Here is a 21,701-nt window from a genome sequence, read left to right as displayed (position 1 = left end):
GGCGAAAGCCCTCGGTCCTGGTGCAGCCGGGGGCTGCTCGACTCATTGTGCAACTTCTGCACCGTAAGGATAGGAGAGTTCACAAACCTCACCACAGCTGGGCCATGGGAACTGAGAGAAAATGTGGAAATTGATCCAGAATGTGGTTATGATTTCATGTTTGGCCATTTGATGATGTTATTCACTTCTGCAGGAGGAAAAGCTGTTGGACTGCAGTTTACAAATTAGTGAACAATTTGTTTCTAGGACCCACAATCCAAATGGAATCATACTTGTCATCCTTTCTCCCTCTGTCATATCCCAAACTCCAGGATGAGTCCCACACTCCAATCCAATAACACAATTTTTCTGTTATTAATTGACCTGGGGTAGTCTAATCTCACAATATACCCATTTGAATGAATATGATCCTCACTTGGGAGAGCTGATGTGAACTAAGATTTTGCCAGAGCAGTTTTGGGTCTGTGGTCAAGCCAAACATCACTTTTCTCCCACTCAGCTTCCTCTGAGGCTTCAAAATGAAGCCAAATGGCCAAAACGTGCAGTTCCTTAAGTGGCCACTTAAGACTGGTTCAAAATGGGAGTCAATTCCCATGGAGTCCTATATTTGAAATGCCCAACTTCACATCCAAAGTAAAAATGTTTACAGCTTTGAACAAATACAGTTTTGGTCTCAATGGCTAAACTCTAAATTCCTGAGCCTGTCCAGGGGATGAATCTTAAAATCTCTCTCATCGTGGTCGCTTTAAGTGACAGGTGGGTGCTGCTAGCTTTCTGCTATGGGTCACCTCAGCTAATTTAGTCACTAAATTTGACTTCCCAGCCACGATTTAGGTTTCTGTGACTCTTGTAGTTTTTTTCAAGCAAATATCAGACAATTAATTTGTTTTGCTGTGTGTGCTCTTGTACTAGCGGACCATCATAAGAAGTCTGCTCCAGCTTTATGGGTAAATTAAATCTAACGTGGCAACGGCCACAGTGCCAAACGCTAGACTTCACATATACAGTCCACAAACCAACAGGTGACGTCATGGCGGCTACGTCCACTTTTGTGCACAGTTCATCTTCTCTCCTTGGCAGCTCAGGCGGAGTGGAAGCCTGCCTGTCTGCCTGTCAGCACTAATCACACCTCATCTGGTTCCTGTTTGCAGTTAAACAGAGCTGCTGCCATGTCCCACACAGCTCGCCCATAGTTTCCCCACCGCCATCTCCACTCATCTCACATAATCATTTACCGTCAAAAACACACACACTTTTGATCTCAGGTTTTTTCTAAAGGACACTTCCAAAGCTCTGTCGTTGAATTTCCACCGTCAAACATGCAAAAAACAAACATGCATACAAGACCTCCTGTGACAACTTGGTCTTCAGTGGGATTATATCAGATTAAATGAATCTTTAATGGTTCTTGTGGTAATGCTGGATTGTTGCAGCTGCACACAATTGGACACAGCCAGAGCAACGGTTGGCTGCACAGCTAGCAATTGACAACTTTTAGCGTCTATAATTTCAACATTAAAGCTGTTAATGTCCACATTAATTTTTTTTACAGGATGGATGTTTACAAGAAAGCATCAGAGGAGAACTGAGAGGAATAACCGTCATGGTGTTTGAAATTCATGGAGATGACATCATACACCCTTGGTATGAAAACGGAGAAATGGACGATGAAAAATTCCTGGACGCTGCTGTGAGAAAGGAAAGATCCTGCCAACAGCGGATATGTGCCTCACTCACTCTTACACACACATACACACATAGTAATCCAATTGTAGGGGCACAATGTCTTTCTCCACACATTAACACCTCATCTTCCTGGTGACTAACCAAAATGTTAAAAAGCAATGGCTGGACGTTGGAGGTGAACATTGTATGTTTTTGTTTGTGCATATTTGTACTTTTGCACATGCTTTCTTGTGTTTTAACCTTTAATTTCCCTGTTTAATTTTCCATGACACATATAATCAGACACCACACTTCCAGCACTTTGATGACTCACCTGTTAAAAGTCAAGGAAACGTCACATTATGGTAAAACCTGTTTCATACACACATGGGAGACATATCTGCAGTTCTCACATTTACAAAGCTCCTGCTGTATTCACGACCTGGTTTTACACATCTCCTGTGTGTCCAGAGCTGCCAGCCTAGACCTCGACACAGCTCGACTTTAATGCAACATTTTGTTTTTATAGGAGCCGATTCTCCCTGCAAGGCTGTATTCATATTAAAAGCAGAGACAGTTAAACAGGCTTCATGTTTTTTTTCCACAGTGCCAGACGGAGGTACTCAGCACCAGTCTGTCAGTCAGCCAGCTCACAGTGTTAATGGACTTATTAACAAGAATATCAGTGATAGTTTCTATCACACAGTGTTTCAAAAAGAGGAAGTGACTGGCTTTGTTGGGGGGGGGGGGGGGGTTGTCAGATGGGGCATGGCTGCCACCACACTAGGGCAGCCTAGCCTTGATTTGGGTTTGACTGTTTTTGAATACAATTTTGCTTCTGTGTGTATATTATTCTGCCAGGAGAAAAACACGTCTTGTAGAAACAGTTAAAGGGGATATAATATGTTCTCTTTGAAGGGGACATATTGTGAAAAATCCACTTTGACAGTGTTTTTAATATATATTTGGGTAACCACAAAATGTGAAATAAATCCATCCAGTCATATGTTTGTGGACTGCATAAGTCTTACAACACAGAGAAAAATGCTCAGTTTCAAATTTGCTCTCCTTGTGATGTCACAGTGGGATTCTGGTAAAAAAAAAAAAAAAAATACCCTCCCCTCCCCTGATATCTCCACCCATGGACTCCACCCCCAGTCTAGAACAAAACTTTTGCGCATGTCTGCCATTTTTATTCTTGCTAGCGAAGGAGTGATGTCTACGGGGAAAACTCAGGCAGGGCTCATTTCATTTAAAGAGACACACACACCAAAACGGAGCGTTCTGAGAGAGCTGGTTTATACAGGGTCACAAACCTCCTCTGGTGCTTGATTCATGTTATATTTTGACCAAAACACAGCACAGATGTTTCATTTAGACCACAGGGGACTGTTTGAAAAGGTGGAGGAGGGGGATAATATGTCTTCTTTAAAGCATTTGTTGAACTAAAGCAAACATAAAGCTTTGTCAAGTCTTAAGTTTTCCATAACCAGTAATGTTTAGTTCAGGTCTTTAATACAAATTGGGAATTATTGTATCATTAACCCTAACCCTAACCCTAACCCTAACCCTAACCCTTTTTGTTAATTCAAAATCTGCAATTAAAATAAACTAATTGCAAAAACTAGGCAATTTAAGAGACTATAAATGCTCCTTGTGTCTCTGATGACTGATTATCAAGGTTTGCAAAACTGAATCAATCAATGAGGCAATAACTTTTTAACATTTCAATTTTTTGACAGGACAGCTGAGGGGTGACAGGAAATGAGGGAGGGAGAGCAGTGGATGACATGCACAAAATAGTAACAGGCCGGGCATTGAAGCTGAAACCAGTGTGACAAGGACTATACCTTTGCATAGGGGGCACCTGCACTACTAACTGAGCTAAACCAGAGCCCCTGATTTTGAATTTTGAATTGAAACTGAAAATATTTAAAGAAATATGGCATCTCGTGATGTCATTCCTACCATAACATAACATAATGTGAAAGCAATTTCCTCTCATTGGATTGATCATTTTATTGACTTAATTGCAGTTGTTTAGCAGTACCTGCAGATCAAATGTCCTTTATCTTTTTATAATGTTAGAGTAACTTTTATTTTAGTTTATTCTGATGTTAATTGAAGTGGTTCAGCATATTTGAAATACAGGTAATACACGCTTTTTTAGTGTGTCTGAATGGGGGTTATGTGAGAGGATTTATACTCCTCCTGTTTTTACTAAGTAAAATCTTTATATGCATGTTATGCATGATGCATCTGTTAAGTATATGATGCATTTTTGGAAAAGTTCAGTTGAGTCTTGTTTGCTCTTTTGGTCTGCCCCAGGTCCCATCAAAGCCAAACCGTACCAGGCCAGGCCAGGCTGGGCCTCCTGTCATCTAATTGGGACAGGAGTTAAGCCAGTGCTTCCTGTCAGACTGCAGGACTCTCAGGTTCCACCTCTGGTCTTAATTATGTCTGTCTGTCCCACACTCACCCTCAACCTCCTCCCCACACCATCATCATCCCCATGCCCACATCCCTCTCTCCCCCTGCTGTCACTTCTCTCCCGGCACAGGACTGGAAAGAGTACCAGATACCCCGCGAAAGTAGAGACAATTCCTCACAGTTGAGGTAAAATTATATGTTTAAAAAATAGGCTCCAGGGACACAAATCCAATATGTCAAACAAGACATGTACGAGTTCTTGGAAACCAAAATCATTCCTTATTTTTATGGCATGTGAACAGATACCTTTAGAGGGTTTTTTTTAGAGGCTTCAACAGACTAAACATTAGTTCTGTGAGAACTGGAAGCAAATGTTGGCTAATCATGTGAATTTCACAGGTTAACTGTTTGTATAGTCTGTGTTTATTTACCCTCAAACTGCTACTTGAAAGATTGTACAAACATGAATATTTCCATTGTTCTCCCAACTTCACACTCGTGTTCCTCTATTGTGTTTATAAAGGACAGAAATATCAACTGAGTGTTCTGTCATATAACACAATGACTTAGCTTTAGCAAAGGGTTAGCAAGGCCAACTACAACAAGCTAAAGCTTCAATGTAACATCATGCTTCTGAAAAACATTACAAAGGAAGTCTTTAAAATAATGAGAGGAAAAGTTAAACAATTTGGGATTCTTTACTTTCTTCTTAAAGCAATTTTAAAAGAAGAAAACAAAGTGATATCTGTCTTTTCAGTATGGAAGCCTCAACAAGCAGTTAGCTAACTTTTAATTGTTTAAGTTAATTTCATGCAAGCAAACTATGAGCTTTTAAAATGAGCCTTAGTAATTCCACTATACTTAATCTGGGCCCTATATTTATATTTTTTGGGTTTTAATGACCTATAAAAGTAAACTCTTGGTTTGTCGGATAGCCTAGCGACTATGTCGACCGTCCCATTAGTCCTCGTCTCTGTGGCCGTGGGTTTGAATCCAACGTTGACCCTCTGCTGCATGTCATTGCCCACCCCTCTCCTCCTAACATTTCCAGTTTCTCTTAAGCTTTCCTATCAAACTAAAGCAAACATTCCCCAAAAAATGTACTCTGAAAAATGTAAACTTGTAAATTTGTTTCAGTCGGCAGCTACAACGGTTGCAACATAATTTCAGGCTGCATCAAAAGCATCAATAGTAACTTTTATGTTGTATCAACATGTTTTAAAACCCAGCTTCATTAATATTTTACAATTAAAATGACTTTGGGAGACAACCAAAAAGTAAACTGCATAAAACCTCCACCATCTAAAAAGGTGTATAACTAAAGTTTGTTCCTTCCACCATCGGCTCCCCCCTCCTTCACTCTGCACACTGCAGAGGTCTGCCCAGTGTTGGGGAGACAGCCTTAATCTACTTCTCAGTCTCAATGCTCCACAGATGAGGGCACCACCATTGCCTCCACCACACAGGACGTCCCTGACTCCTGCACTGAGCTGTGCCGGGGTTAGTGAACAGTGTGTTGGTGCTGGGTTTGAAAGGAGAGGAGGGGTGATGTGTAACCCAGAGGCAGGCGTAGAAGAAGTAAGGCGGCAGTAAAAGCGTTTTCCTGTACAGCCCACAGGGGAGTCAAAGGAGTGACGGGGGGGGGAGAGGATTATCACAAAGATCTTTTGAGAGGGGGGAAAACTTTTAATGTTATAAAGGTTAAAGCGGTCACATAACCTCCCACACTGACAAAAAAAAAAAAAAAGAGCAAATGAAAGCCAGAGCTCATGCTTCCAGCTCTCAGGTTATGGAAATAAAAAAAAAGAGGCCATGGCACTATAATGTTATGTTTAATTCAGATCGTCTCCAGGCAAATCAAAGGACAAATAAAATGAGATTTACATAAACATGGAGGAGTAAACAAGGGTCGGGAAGGGAAATAGCCACAGGAGAGAGATAAACAAGCGTGCCGGATGTCTTATCCTGAGAGTCTAAATGCGTTTTAAATGTCCTCTCGTGGCTCGATCTTACGAAGCGGGTTAAACTGGGCTTCTCTCTGCCCCGGGGCAGTGGGGCCCTGTTAGATATGATCTTCAGTGTGGGCCTGTGCATGCACAGAGTGCGCTTTAACAACAATGGCTCATCTGAGGGACGCCATAAACATGTGCCTGGGACCTTGACCCCGGCAGTAAACAGTCCCTCCACCTGATGATGAATAGCAGAGCTGGACAGGGCGCATTAGAGAGGCCTGTTGCTCTCTCCCTTTCTTACTCTGTGCTTATCTTTTTATATTCAAACACCAATTGAACAAGCATTATTTCCTTTGGAAATGTTTCTTAATGTATACACACTGCAGTTTATATCAGGGATGTACCGATCCGATCCTGATATTGGATATCGGTCAATGTAAGGGAGCGATCCATTAGGCTGTTCTTTTCATTCCAGTCAGCTTTATTGAATTATTATTATTATCATTATTATTATTATTATTATTATTATTATTAATTACAGTGCATAATGATCAAAGTTAGTACATTTAGCCTACTGTCCAACGGGTGTGAACGGTGAAGCATTCATTAAGACACTTAATGAATCCGTCTTCAAAATCTGCTGTAACTCTGAAAATCACAGACCAGTCCGGCTGAAAGTTGCCAGTTACAACGGTCATTATTTAAACCATAACACCAGCAGATCTACAAATGACCTGACCGACCTGGAAGCATATCATTTTCTGCCTAGCAACAGCAGAGAGACAGAAATTGTGATAGGCTGACATTTTGGATTCTTGCATTTAACCCTTCGCATTCCAACATAAACTGAAGAGGCAGGTTTTAAGTGTTTTCTCAGAAATGTTTTTGTTTATTTGTGGATTTTCAAATTACCAATTGAAAAAAATTAAATCAGGACTGATTTATGTCTTACTATATATTTTTTTAAAACCCTTCTCTTGCGAGGGCCCTGATGGTTCCCCTCTGCCTGAAACACATCTGAAGCTTTTTAAAGTCTCATCTTTACAATCCAACAACATCAAACATGTTTAATTGGATCAAATCTTTGTGTTCACTCATGCAAGTTGTGGGTTTTTTTTAACCATTGTCAACAAATAGGAGCTCACTACAGCACAAAACAGGAAGCAGCAAACTGGAAAGATTTAGTAAACATGGAGGAACCTCGACGGTGCAGCCTAATAATATCACACATGCTGCCAATAAATATCATGTTGCATGATCCTGATATTATGAAACACACACACTGCATGGATGCATACCTTGAAGCAGTGTTTGTGAGGCTCTGTGAGCTGCAGGGAACTCCTGATTATTGGTTCACTGAGGAGTGCAGAAGAAAGCCTCTGTTTGTTTAACTTGAGCTGTAAGAATCAATCCCCAGAGACAAACACACGTCCAAACATATTTATGGAAGCCTTTAAGTCAACTTCCCCTTTTTGTCCTATCAGGACGGAAAAAAGAGGCACCCTGAGGTTTTGAGTTAAGTTTTTTCCCATTAGGGGAATTTTCTTTGATTACAAAATCAGCAAGCAAGTCAGTATGTTAGATCTGAGTGTCTTGCATATACTCCAGTTTTCAATGAATAATGAGTCAAAGGTGTCGGGTAAGCAGATTGCATAGTCAACTTCTAATACTGATTTATATTGGCTATGAAAAATTGAAAATTGTCTTCAGCTGCAGCTTGCAGAGTGACATCCCGTCGAGAGCTTCACACACTGAGGTTGGGATGAGGTCACTTCACACTAAAACCACCGGCCAAACCTGCCTAGAAAAACAGCCAAAGCTCCACAAAGCAAAGAATCAACGGCGTCCTGCCTCACCAGCTTCCTCTCTGGATGCCGGTCTCATCCTGCAGAGTTCAGGTAGCATGCTCACAAACAGAGACAGAGTGAAGGATGTTTATCTGCGTGTCCTCCGGTTTCCAAACAGGACACAGATTTGTGAGAGCAGCGAGGCCCGAGGCTGGGATCAGCTGATGGACTCTCTGAAAACTTGTTTGACGAGGACATGATTGTTCTAACCCCATTTAGTGGTCAAGCAGCATGAGGAACCTGATGACAATTCAAAAATTACTCAACATTTTTTGGCATGCAGCTGAATACACATGGATTAATAAAGCTGTTTTCTGCAAAGACGGGCATATAAAGTAGATTTTTTTTTGTTTTTGCTTTTCACAATAAATGCAATCGTCTGTGTTATGAGCGCGTATAGAAAATATACCACTCTTCAAACTTTAGATTGGGCGAAATTAACCGCCATGCATCCTGGGAAGTATTGGGGTAAGAGAACTTAGTGGCTCTGATAAAGTGATATGGGGAGTAAACAGATTCACACACCGCATCATGGGGATAAGTGCCTTGCTCAAGGACACTTTGTACATGTGGTTAAGGAAGCTGGGGATCGAACTCCTAACCTTCCGGCTGAGAGACTTTTGACTCTTCCACTGAGCCACTGAGACGGGCCTCTTGCAGGCTGCAGTAGGAGATTATTTTGTCTGTTTTTTTAATTATTCTAAAATTAAACTTAAATAGTTAGAGCCTCTATTTTTTAGCAACATGATACACAGCATTAAAATAACATTACGTGTGTGTGTGTGTGTGTGTGTGTGTGTGTGTGTGTGTGTGTGTGTGTGTGTTTTGGGGGAAGTAGAGGAGGACATGTCGGGGGAGGCGTTGACCCCTAAGTGTCTGTGCTACAGGGGGGCAGGTTAAGGGCCTCATGTGCTGGATCACTGGCTAATAAGTATCCGGTCGTCTCCCAATGGAGCCGGGCTTGTCTGAACTGGGAGGTGGTGGTGATGTCGACCTCTCAAGATTAAGCTTTGAGGTGCACAAAATGTCAAAGAAAACACAACTTTTATTGAATCCTATTTTTTCTGCTCGTAATAAAAACCTGCCTGTGTTTATTAATTCATTTCCATAATCTGGTCAGTCTTTATTTCTCAACAATAAAAAGACAATTTTACTTAAATATCCAGTTTAACTTTACCAAGAATCAGTCATTCTGGGAAGCAAATAATTACCCAGTGTTTCCCAAGACACAGCAGCTCCTCGACGACATATTTTACGGCCCTGAGGCACTACACTCCACATGTGTTATCTGCGTCAGTTAGCCAGAGAGCTCAAACATAAACAAATAGATAAATTCATTTTGTCAGCCAGAGAGGATTTCAGCGCTCCACTTGCTTTTATCACTCACTGACCGACTCCTACGATGGTGTGAAGTGGTCAGTCCTCTCTGTCAAAATACACAGCAATACCGCAGCAATTCTCCTCAGCGCGTTGGACGCTTCCACTTCACAATCACAACGCCGGAATAAACACGAGAAGAAGAAGTAGCAGTAAAATATGTGAAGATACACAGACAGTCTGCAGTATTTAGTCTGTGATAATCTCTTCATCAAATTGATGTGAGAGAGACTCAGCAGATCAACTACTTGTTATGCATGTGGGTAAAAGTTAAAAATCATTTTTCTCCTAAACCTTAAAGATCAGATGAGGATCTATATGCAGAACGTTACATCAGTGAAGCATCGCTCATCGGCACAGCTGATCCTGACAGATCAGAGTGAGGTCTAAGTTGCCTGTGCAAAGGCGACAAACCTATAACAGTAACATCTCAGTTACTTCAAAACACAAGTATCTCCCCATGTGTCTAACCCTGAACCAAAATATAACAGTTTCTGCTTTTTGAGTCACTAGTTCTGTTGGAATTTTAATTTCCAGTTTAAACACATCTTAAATGTTTAGAATTGGCATGAACCATGATATGTTGATGCATCTTAAATGCTGGAACACAATTTCTTGTATCTGTACAGGATTTGTCATTAAACTTTAGCTGTAACACCCTGCAGCCTAAATGTACAACGTCTGGAAGAATCCCTCTTAATGACCACATGTTATTTCAGACAAACTTCTTAAACTCTGATGGTGTTTTTTTTTTTTTTTCTTAATTTTCTCTCACACAGAGACGCTGTCAGAAACACACAAGCTCCTCTGCTTTCAGCCCGGTAATCCCTGGATCTATACGCTCACAATGAGCACACATCAGAGCCGGGCTGGCAGCTAGCATCCAGAGGCTACGCTGCAGCTCAACGTTCTCATGTCGGTTAGGTAGAAAGCGCTGGCCTGCTGCCAAACCAAAAGGCTTTGTGAGAGTCATTATCAGCAGTCTTAGCATGCACGCAAGCTGTAGGAAGTGGCCACACCTCTGGGTGCTCTTCATCCTGCTGCAGATTCATGTTATTAACCATTGATCACGTTACCATGGCTGTTCTGAGTTTACACACAAAACTTTTTTTATTATTTGGATGTAATAAAATTATTTAATGACTGTTAGCTTAGCCAGACAAACTGTTATCTGATTAAATCATACCCAAGGTAACCTGAGGCAGCAGGCCTGTAATACCTTTTCTCCATGTTAAATAACAAAAATTGGCTTAAGGTCAAATTTATTCCCCTTCCAAGACAGAAAATAAAAGAGCAGAGGTGTAATGAGTAGTTTAAATTCTGCCTTTCTGATGAGATGTGAAGTCCAAAGGCATCAGCATGCCTGGCTCACAGGGGATAATTATTTCACTGTTATTTTACTACTTTAAAAGTATTTGTAATTATTTCACTGTTATTATTACTCATTTTGTGCCAATACTGGTTACATAAAAAAATCTCTGTAAGATTGTAAAAAGAATCTGCTTTTTTTTACATGCTTTGTGGAGGTTGATTTTAAAGCCATAATCAGACAATCATCTCCTGGTTAGGGCAGTATCAAAGTATCATATTTGGCTGAAAGCGCCTTACCACACCAGGATAAACGAGCCCACTTATTCTAGGCAAAGTTTGTATGACTACATGTGGTTACCTCCACAGGTTCATCCAATCACTAATGAAGACCATTCACCTGCTGATGTAACGATCAGCATGTGAAGAACCTGCTGCACAGGTGAGCATGTGATTTCAAACATCTTGTAGACTATATACCTTTAAAGTACGACTTACAAATTATCACAAAGAGATGCTTATATTTACACAATGTATAACAAGATTCTATGATTTACTTTTTTTTCTCAATATTTTTGGATCAACCAATCACAGCTTCTGAAAAAATGTGTCATACCTGGCAACGGGGTCTACCACGCCCCCTCACTAATATAAAAGTTTATTTTCCTCGTTCAGAGTCGCTCTGAGAAAGTTCCTAAATCACTCCTAGGCTAAGGGTGCATCCGAATTGTCCCTCCTATCTCCTTTCACTATCCACTTTACCTTAACCCCGTGGAAAACGTCATGAGGTCAAGGAAAGATGTTAGGAGAATTCATAAAGGACTTAAGGAAAGGCGATCTCGTTGCTCTTACAATCCGACCACATTTCCACTAGGCGACGTCATCAAATGCGACGGGCCGGCAGAGGTTAATGACGTGGGTCCGCCATGTTGAAACTACAATGTTCAGAAAATGGACTAAAAAAAACGCATCTAAAAAACTTTCCCCTGTGCCTTCATACCGGTGAAATAATCTTCATTACCACGAGGTTGGGATTGAAATAAAAGCAATATAGACTACCAGGCTACGAGTAACAAAAGTGAAACCATCACCTTCCTGTCCACTCAGAAATCAACATCAACATAAGTATGAAATTAATTGTTACATTTATGCAAGACAAGAATGTACAACTGAAGAAATGCACAAAACATTCTGAATTGAATGAAATATGTTGAATAAAACATCATCTGGCTCAAAATGTCTCTGATCCCTTTTTACCTGAAAGACAGGGTGATGTTGTTTATGGTGATTATAATCTGATTATATGGCTTTGCATCATATCTCAAGAACCTTAATCAAGGCAAGGGTTTCAGCATCTGTGACTGAAGGAAAGTTTAACGTGATTTATGATATTGCTTACGGCTGCCAAAACACTCAAAGTGGATAAATAACGAATGTAAACTGAGCATAGGCTGCAATAAAAGTTAAACTCACTTTGATCGTTTTACAACATCAGCATAATGTTCATAGTTCGCCTGCGGGTTAAAGATTGTTGAAAGTCGTTAAGGCATATCATTACAATGGTAACTTACATGATCTCCCTTTTCTGTCATCGTTAATGTTCGTGAACATTCGGATGCACGAGTCGCTTTAAATGTTGCGGCCGCAAGGAATTGTGGGGCGTCATATCTGGATTTCTGATTCAGTCTCAGGAGAATCTCAGTGCTGATTGGCTTTTGTCCCACAGCGGTACAAACATTTCCCAAAACACTGGTGCAACTTTGAGATAACACCATGCAAAACAATTCCCTTTGCTTTCTGTCTGAGCACACATTGAAAAGGGAAGGTGTAGAAACAACCAAACGAAAAGCTACGACTGAAAATGAATAATCAGTTTTTATCTAGTCAGTAGTACTTATGAGGCAAAACATGCATGCAACAAATTCTACCACTGATGTACTGATGATCCTACTCATGTCATCTGGGAGTTCATTAATGGTTGGTGGACGCCTGTCTCACACTCAGTGAGGGTTTTTTCTGCTGCTGATTTTTCTGCTGCCTGTCTGTCGAGGCCTTCAGCTGACACAGAGGGGCCAATGAGTGACCGAGGAGGTCTACAACATCGTCCATGAAGACCTGAAGCTGACAGCCAGCGACAGCTCGTCACCTTCAGGCCTGTAGACGTGCATGTCAGTGTGTGCACTTTCTGGACTCTGCTGAAAACTCCTCCTCAAAGAAACTTTTCTTCTATTTACAGACGGTGACTATTAGCTTCAAGAAGCCAGTCCAGTAAACATTCCCAACATTATTATTATTCTTGTGGGACAGATTTATATCTAAATGTTAACAACACACTGGGGTAAATGTTTGGATGGGTGGGGGGGGGGGGGTATACGAGGACATGCTCTGAAAGCGTAGATTTATCCAGTGGAAGGAAATGAAATGGCCAAATATTTAGATCATGTCTCCGTATCAGCGGATGTCTTTCACCACAGATGATGATTTGTCAATTAAAAATCCTAATTTTTCTGTCTTCTGGGATGACATGTTGTGTTTATTTTCTGGAATGTCTCTATTTGTTTGTGGTTGGGAAGAAGTAAACAACCTCTGAGTATCAGTGATATGATTTAGACCAGGGCTGTTTAAAGCAGCTTCTGTAAAGGCCTCGGTGTGAAGCAGCCTTAGCGTACTACAAATGGAGCATTTACAGACTGCAGTTTTTGATTATTTCAACATTAGTTAAATCAGCCATTTCATCTCTTTCATTAAAATGATGTCCGGAAAAATGTCAGAGATGTTTTTGTTAACAACTCCATCAGTGTTACCAAAGAGTCTCTGAGGAGATCAATATTTCTCCAAGCAACTTCACCGGTTTCTTATGCTTAACATCCCTCTGAAAACATACTTTCTTCAAAAAAACTAAAAAGTCCAAACACAGGGAAACAAATAAGACAGAAAACAACAACTAAGCAACACTAGGGAGAATGAGAAATTAAAACAAGACAATATTAATTCTCAGTTGATCAATTAATCACCAAATAAAAGGCAGTGCAAACTCCGTGTGTGTGTGTGTGTGTGTGTGTGTGTGTGTGTGTGTGTGTGTGTGTGTGTGTGTGTGTGTGTGTGTGTGTGTGTGTGTGTGTGTGTGTGTCTTCCACTCTGGGGTTGGGTGAGCTGGCAGTTCCTGGTGAATGTGAGGACATAGAGGGAAGAAAAACTAAAAAAAACTAAAAAAAACATAGATTTGGACAGGCCTGTTACTTCCCTGGGAGGTGTGCATCCATTACTGTGCTCAGGTGTTAACAGGTTCCATGTGTGTTTACACTTCATATATTGTTCCACATGCTGCTGCCGCCACAGTGGGTACGAGGCCTTTCTGGACTGTTACTGCAGTATGAGAGGCAGAAACACAGAGGAAACACATTTAATCCACTGCATGCTGTTAACCCTGCTGCAGGAATGTCACCCATCTGAGGAAGGAGAACACTCGGCGGTGCAGCCCGGAGGCGGCAGAGGTGGTGCCGACGCTGTAAAGGGTGGATTTGAGGTGGGGGGGGGGAAGGGGACAGGGAGTATTTGTGCATGAATAAAAATCCACTGGTGGGTGTCAGCTTGAAGTTGCTTCTAAACAAATTGGGGCTCTTTTGATGGAGGCTGGTCGGCAACCTCATTAAATTTGCATCTGAATACAAACAGCTTGACCGCCCAGTGCTGAACAAAATGGCTGATGCTAATGACCGTGCCGCCGCTGCTGGATGCAGCTTTTGTGGAGGCCGAGCTGTGACTGCTGGATATCGTTGTGCAGAAGGAGGCCTGGCTAAAGAATACAGTGTGCTGTGTGCTTGTCTAGCTCATAGGCTGTCATACTTTTTATCTGCGGGACCTATATCCTCTGCCTGGATTTTCATGTTTTGTGCTGATTTGTTTGACACAGGATGTTTCTGGGCGGGTAGCTTGTGTATTTCCCTCAGCCAATGACAATTCAGCGATTGGACGCAATTCAAACCGCCGAAACACCAAGCAGACAAAGCTCCTTCTAAAGGGAGAGTGACCTTTATGTTTCCTTTATCGCGTTAATCGTTGTTTTGTTTACGTCACTCATAAAATAAAGCAGCAAGACAGAGGAAAAGTTTGTGTTCCAGCTCATGTGTCGTCGTGTGAGCACATAGAACGTGTGACATAGATGTTGAACTTCTTTGCATTCTCCAAAATGTTTGTTCCTATAAACCATTTGGGAATTTCTCCTATTATTTGGTTTTTCATAAGCAATCAATAAAACAGTATTTAAACTCTGGTTGTTTCTTTCCTGTTGAGATATTTAATTTTCAATTATTTCATTTGAATGAAAATGGGTCACCTGTGCTCACCTGTGTCAGTGTTTCTGCTGTGGAAGTAGTAGATATCACAAAGGCCTTAAACCTCTTAAACCGTGTTTTGAAAAGTATGCAGGGACCCCGGTCCAAGCTGCATGTCAGTTCTTGCAAAGTGAGTACATTTCAGGGAAGCTTCTGCACATGCTAAGGTAAAAAGAGACTTCATGATTTGAAACACGGGGCATGTTTGGTGAGTTCCTCTCCTCCCTTGGGCCACCTGACACCCATGGGTGAGCAGGCGAAGTGGAATCAAGCTAAAGCAAACAGCAGTCACATTAGGCGGTCCAGGAAGGGGACATTGTTATTATTAGGGGGGGGGGGGGGGGGGGGAGTCCTGGGGGAGGTCCTGAGCCTCGCTAATGCACGCTGCCGCTAAGTGGCTAGCTGCTAATAGTGTTTTCCTGTCCTAATGGAAAGAAACAAGGGTCAGCGCTCAGCCAAGAGACACACACATACACACACACTTTGGCGAGGCAGACAACAGGATGTCTTCCTTGTGGTTGTCATGGTGACTGGGGAAACCGTTGAGTGTGAACTTTTCAACCCGAGCTACCCCAGTCTCGCTTTATGTGACGCACATACCACATAATACATCGACTGTGGACTCCCGGCATGATGGCTGTGACGTTTGGAGTTGTAAAAATGGAAATACTTCAGCTTCAGTTTAGACACTCCAGAGGAGGAATGAGCGCCATCTCTAAACAAACTGTCAAAATCAAGCTTTTAACTGTCCTGCTTGTTGCTGTGTGGGTACACATTAAGCAAGAATTCAGCCAGAAAGAAACACTCTCCCACTGTGGTCAGGACAGTTTGTTCCAGTAAAGAAGTAGTACGTAATGAAAATCACCAAATAGCATCATTCTGCGAGAATCTCTCCGGGTCAGGTCATTCAGATGATACACACAGGAGGATTTTTTGGTCTTAAGAGGACAGTGATGCCTCAAAAAATTAACTAACACCAAAACCACTGCATGGATAAACCACTTTGCCCTTTAGGAAAAACAAAACTCCAGTAAAACCTCAAAACCAACAGTCCTGAAAAACTGCACTCATCCCCAAGACCACAAAGAAAGTTTAGGTGTAAAAGAGCTCAACGGGAATAGTTTCTTTTAAAAGACATTTTTGAGCCATTTCAATTTTATTGGAAAGGAGAGCTAAAGTGAGACAGGAAATGACAGGAGGAGAGAGCGGGCGATGATATACAGCAAAGGGCAGAGGTCGGATTCAAACCCACAACTGCAGCGATGAGGACTGTGGCCTCCGTACATGGAGTAAGCACCATAACCACTAGGTTATCAGACGCACTACAGTTTATTTTATTTTAAAACACTATTGGCAAAACATCTGTGTTTTAGCAGAAGTTAGTCTAAATGTTGATCTGTATTAAGCACTTTATTTGTATTTCTACCTGTAGTGCAGGGTTAATTAAATATGTATTCATGACAGTTTGTGCTGTTAGTGAGGACACATGTCATGTTGTCACCGGGGGGTTAGGAGCAGTGGTTCTCAAAGGAGGTCCAGTATACGTCCAGTAAAAAAAACAGAATGAACAATCAAATAAATAAAAAGTCATTTTAATGGAAGTTTTCTTTCACACTCACAATCAAGCTTATAGTCTGATCACAGAGAGATGTTGGACATTCACCCAGAACAAGACACGAACAGGTCACTTTATCAGACAAAAATAGATATATTTAAATCTTTACAATAAGCTTGAATCATGAAACGTACACAGAGGAGTGTGCACATCTACAGTCAAACACTGATTCTTTTTTACTCCTCAAGAAAAACAACTCATTGTTTGTACCCTGGTGTCAGTGTAAAATTCTTGTTTTAAGCAACGACAACTTTTTTTTACTTTCTTTTTTTTTTTTTTTTTTACAAATGTGCAAATAAGACAGATTTGGAATCCTTCAGCGCTCAGTGTAGAAAAAAGTCCAGGATCCTCCGGAGCAGGGACAAAGCTCTCACTCCACCTCAGTCCTGCCCGCTCAAGTTTAAATACAGCTCCTCGCTGCTTTGCTCTTTCATTTTCAAGTAAAGTGCTCCTCTAGCAAAAACCACACGGCATGAGATCAGTCTCGTATTTTTTCGCCACTGGTTAAAATAAAAACTCAAACCCAAAAGTCCAATGGACGAATAAAGGGAATGTCTTTTAAAGTTAAAAAAAAAAGCAAAAGCCAACGATTTCGAGGCAGTCCTGGCTGTTTGTGTCACAAAGTCCCAGCAGGAGTCATACAAACTCCAGCTTGCCATGTCCGCTGTACATCCCCCAGTGCACCAGACTCAGGATCTTGTCATTGCCTAAGTCGGCCTGCCTCATCTTATCGCAGGTCAGGCAGCAGTTCTCGTGTCCTGTCACGGGAACCATGCATTCCAGGTCCAGCTTTGCCACGTGACCCTTCTTGGTGTGATGGCCGTGGAAGCTGTAGTGGAGCCGCGACAGCATCTGTTGCCGCTGGTCCTGCAGACGCTTGTTCTCGCTGCGTAGCATTCTCAACGCCAGCATGATGAGCAGCACCAGGATGAGGCCGCCGGCAATGGGGACTGCGATCACCGCTGCCCGGAACCAAACCTCCTTAGCCGAGGCCAGCTCCTGAACCCGGGTCACCAGGTTCCTGTTGTTGCCGTCTGGCTGGTACCGACTGTGATCTGCACAAACACAGAAAGTCAGTCATTTATCTGCATGCTCCACATTTTAATGCACAGATTTATGCAGCAGAGAGCCTTATTTATTTTACAGCACAAACATCATCTTTTAATTCATGGATCTTAATGAGAAGCATTCACAGTTTCTTAACTGTCATGCCAGTAACCACAGACAGACGGGGAGTGAGCAAGTGAGAGAGGCCAGCAGAGCCAAAAACAAATGAGTCACCTTGTCCCGACTCAGAGCCAGAAATTAATTTGAGCTAATAAACTATAGTCTGCTCTGGTTGGGGTCACAACAGACAGTCCCCTCAGGACAACTCCCCTTCCTCCCCGTCCCTCTCTGTGCTCCTTTTCATAACACTACAAGCTTGTGTTTCTGCCCAACATGAAGCCTTGTCAGGGAATATTCATTCTACAAGGCACATTCCTCCTCAGTGGGAAAATTACATGGTGCACACATAATAAAAAGAGAGAATATATCTGATCTCTTTCCAAGTGCTTAAGGTAAACTGGCTGCTCCCTGCCTTCCCAGGCACAGAGCTAGAGCCCATTAAAAGTCAAATTGAAGTTCTGTAAGGCAGAAAGAAGGGGGGTATGGGGGGGGCAGGGGTGGCCTGCATGTCCATAAACAGCAAAAGTGTTTGAAGAACCCTACAGCTCAACGCATTGCCTCTGGAACAGGAAAGGGGGAATAAATTGAATATTTGCCGAGGAGGAATCGTAAAAATCCCCCCAGAGAGCCCAAACAGTATTAAAACCAGCCAAACAGAATTTCAGATTTCAGTTTCAGTGAAAAGGTAAACATCCTAACAGCCCGTGATTCAGCTCTGTGAGGTTCCCTCTTTACCTGTCGAGTCCCTGGTGTGCGCCAGGTCATGCAGGCCTCTGTAGTTGCACATGTCATCGTGGCAGCACTCCAGCGTCGCAGACGAGGCTCCACTGAGGGCGTCCAAGACCCTCGAGCTGCTGCTGCTGCTGCTGCAGACGTCTGCTGCGTTGGCGATGGGGTCTAAACACCCGTGCGTGAGGGGAGAGTTTGCATTGAGAGGGTCCAGGACCTTTGTGAAGCAGGCATTCAGTTCTGATTTGCACATGTATCCGGTGGCTACACAGTGCGGTGCGTCACAGTAACACCTTATTTCTCCTGGAAATGCACGGAAAGGGAAAGATGTCGGGTTAGAATAAGGATAGACATTTTTAAAAACTTCAAATCAAAGCGTTTTATGCAGCTTTTCATTGGGCTGATAAACACTCAAACTTGGCATGTGTTTAGGACACTGTGGGGGTTTGAAGGGGCATTTATTATTAAGGTGTTCACATAATTCAGCCCTGTGATGGCTATACTTTGTGTTTACCCTCTAGTACAGCTCTGACAGTTTTTTTTATTAAAATGTTGTGGTTTTTTTGGGATACTTAATTCTTTCAAATGCAACCCACTTGCATTTGGAAGTGTTTGCTCATAAAGTATCTGCTCTGCCCGGCAATTAACAGCCAGGGAACTTAAAGGACCGCATGGGAATATTCCTCTTTTGCAACCATTCAGCAAATATGCCTTCAGTTCAGAACTTCTCATGCAAAATGCTCCTTTTTGTTTTCTGTTTCATAAAACAGGAACCGTGTAGCTCATAATTAGTGGTTTGTTTGCCAAAGTCAATTTCTTTCAACCCCATAGGAAACTCGTAAAGAGGGAGGGAGAAAGGGGGGGGGGGGGGCCTGAGCGCGGCACAGGAGTCTACTTTCCCCCGTTTGCACGCAAAGCTTTACTTGTGGTCAGGAGGAGAGCCTGGGGTTGATGTGTGGTGGGGTGGGGGGCAGGGTGCACTGAGGTCTCATCTAAAGAGCTTCCAGCAACCTTATCATTAAGGCTGCCTGCTTTGACATGGGCCCACTCATTACTTCAGGGCTTCTATTTTAGAAAACAGAAATGTAGGCCAAAACGCTGCTGTGAATAAAAACACATCATTTATAATTTGATTTGAGAGCTTTTACTGCCTTTAAGTTCTGTAAAGTCTATTTGTAATCTTTCACAAGAAGGCTGATGATTATTTTTGCAGGAAAACAAGCTGGACATTTTAGAAATAATTCCATAAACCATCAATAAAGACTCGGGTTGAAGTCTCCCATTAAGTTTCAATCAGATGCATTCAAAACCTGAGTTGCAACTAGAGCACAATAGGCTTGAAACTTTCAGCGCTCCACATTTTATTCTTCTCGCCGCTAATGTCCTTTGAATGCATCAACTTGCAGTGCAGGAGCACATTCATCAGATCAGTGTTTTCCCTGTGAATGATTGGAGCAGCAGGGCCCGGGCAGGTCATTTGGAGAATATTTCATTAGAGAGGAGAGGCCCCTTTGTGGGCTGAGGGAGGGAGGGGGGCTGAGGGAGGGGGGGGGGGGTAGAGAAACAGGCAGAGAAGTGAGGCTTTTTAGTCCTGCTCAAGTCTCTTATGAATGGCAGCTTGAAAACTGAGTTAAACACAAGTTAAGTGAAACATACAAGATAAATGACACAGGGATTGAGTTGTTGCTGTATTCGTGTTTAAAGGAATTATCTTTACAAAAATATTTTTTTGCAAGGGGTCACCTTCCTTAGAATAAGTCAATTATTGCTGCAGTGATCATTTTAGTTCTTATCAGAAATTTGAGAATTAGAAAACTATAATGACAGTAAATGGAATTAAATAATCCTACATAGACAGTTCATTTGGATTTTTAAAAAACATGGTGAAATGTATGTATTTCACAAAACTCATATTTGCAGCATCATCAAGTGAGCTTCTTAGAATTAATCAATTCAGTCTTGATTAGTGACAAACATGGACACATCATCTATTTTAGTTTGGGTGTTTCTCCTTTAATGTTTGCATGTTGTCTTCACAGTGTAGAAAAATTAATTGTTTGACAAAAAAAGTGGGGGATGACGTTTACAATTAATCATTTAAATTAACAAAGAAAGCTAGTTTTCAATGGAAGATCTAAATCCCCTCTAGTAGCACCTTTCTTATTTTACTTATTTTGAATTCTTATCTAAATTCTACACTAAGTGATGTAGTCTGTAAGACCAGGAGAGAAGTTTTACAAGGTCCAGCTTGAGATAAAGTTGAGTGGTTTCAGTTCAGCCTTGTTTTGTCGCTGATTTTGAAGTAGTTACCAAACATGTCCTCCTGTCTCAAGACTCAAAGTCTAGTTACCTTTAGTAAGAAGAACAGCCATGGCACAAAGTTCCAGTTGAAGCCAAATGGAAATGAAACTGGACTGGCGATCCATCTACACCAAATTACTGCGCAAAAAAAAAAAACACGTCCTCGTTTATATCCAGTAGAGCCCGCTGGACGGCAAAAAGATTTAACATGGAGCTACAAATGAGGCATTCCTGCGATGAAACACGACAGCTCACAACCCGTACAGACACAACAAAGTAGCAGAAGTGACTCTGAAGTGTTTCCTTTCCCACATGGATACAGAAAAAGTTTCTTTAAAAGCAGTCCGACATTTCTTGAGGACGCAACACTCAGCGTCTTCTTCTTCTTCGGGTGAAAAAAAATAGAAGTACTCCGTTCGTAGAGATGAAACGTGATATAAAAGTTGTCACCGCTTGTCCTCCTCTGCCACTGGATGCGGACGGTCACGGAGGTGCATCACTTTTGTATTCCTGGACGGAGAAATGTTGGGAAATAAACGTCGAACCAACTCCGCCGGACCAAAGACTGCACGCAGACTCCGGTCAAAGAAGATTCAGCAGAAGAAATAGCTGTGGTCTGTCAGAGCACCGCCCCCTTCACTCTGATTGGTCAGATCACCGAGAGGGGAAGTCAGGCAGGTTACCTAGCAACAGTCATTCCGGTGCTACCCTTCAAAATAAGGGGAACCAAATTTACAAGGACAGGGAAATAAAATGATTTCCTTAACAAAAAAATAAATGCAGGATAAACAGATAAGGCAATTAAAACAGAAACAATTATACTGATTTAAATAATGAATGCAATCTGGTTAATGAATAATGTCAGTTACTCAACAGTGAGAAGGAATTTTAACACTATCAAAAAGAAATAGCCTATAAATCATCTCTCTCAATTACCCACTTTATTTTACTTGATATGTCATCTCTTTTAAAATCA

At 41.8% G+C, this 21,701-nt stretch overlaps 1 protein-coding gene across 1 annotated transcript; it reads right to left on the bottom strand.

Moving 5' to 3' along the window:
* Nucleotides 1–16,489: 16,489 nt before the first annotated feature.
* On the bottom strand, nucleotides 16,490–21,328 carry bambia (BMP and activin membrane-bound inhibitor (Xenopus laevis) homolog a). Its single transcript, XM_061064319.1, has 3 exons — nucleotides 20,775–21,328; nucleotides 18,431–18,727; nucleotides 16,490–17,583 (listed from the first exon to the last, which is right to left on the bottom strand). Exons 1-3 carry the CDS (start codon nucleotides 20,848–20,850, stop codon nucleotides 17,165–17,167), a joined length of 792 nt encoding a protein of 263 aa, XP_060920302.1. The 5' UTR covers nucleotides 20,851–21,328; the 3' UTR covers nucleotides 16,490–17,164.
* Between the last annotated feature and the right edge of the window lie 373 nt (nucleotides 21,329–21,701).

This window comes from Labrus mixtus, chromosome 19 (genome assembly GCF_963584025.1).
Source record: "Labrus mixtus chromosome 19, fLabMix1.1, whole genome shotgun sequence".
In the NCBI taxonomy this organism is placed as follows: Eukaryota; Metazoa; Chordata; class Actinopteri; order Labriformes; family Labridae; genus Labrus; species Labrus mixtus.
Note: the sequence above shows the minus strand (reverse complement) of the source record. Positions and strands in the feature narration are given on the sequence as shown.

Excerpts from the sequence above, each read along its gene's own strand:
- bambia (XM_061064319.1), bottom strand. The coding sequence starts at position 20,850 with ATGGATCGCCAGTCCAGTTTCATTTCCATTTGGCTTCAACTGGAACTT. Across the intron at positions 18,728-20,774 it reads GGCTGTTCTTCTTACTAAAG|GAGAAATAAGGTGTTACTGT; the intron begins GTAACTAGACTT and ends GTGCATTTCCAG. Across the intron at positions 17,584-18,430 it reads GCACACCAGGGACTCGACAG|ATCACAGTCGGTACCAGCCA; the intron begins GTAAAGAGGGAA and ends GTGTTTGTGCAG.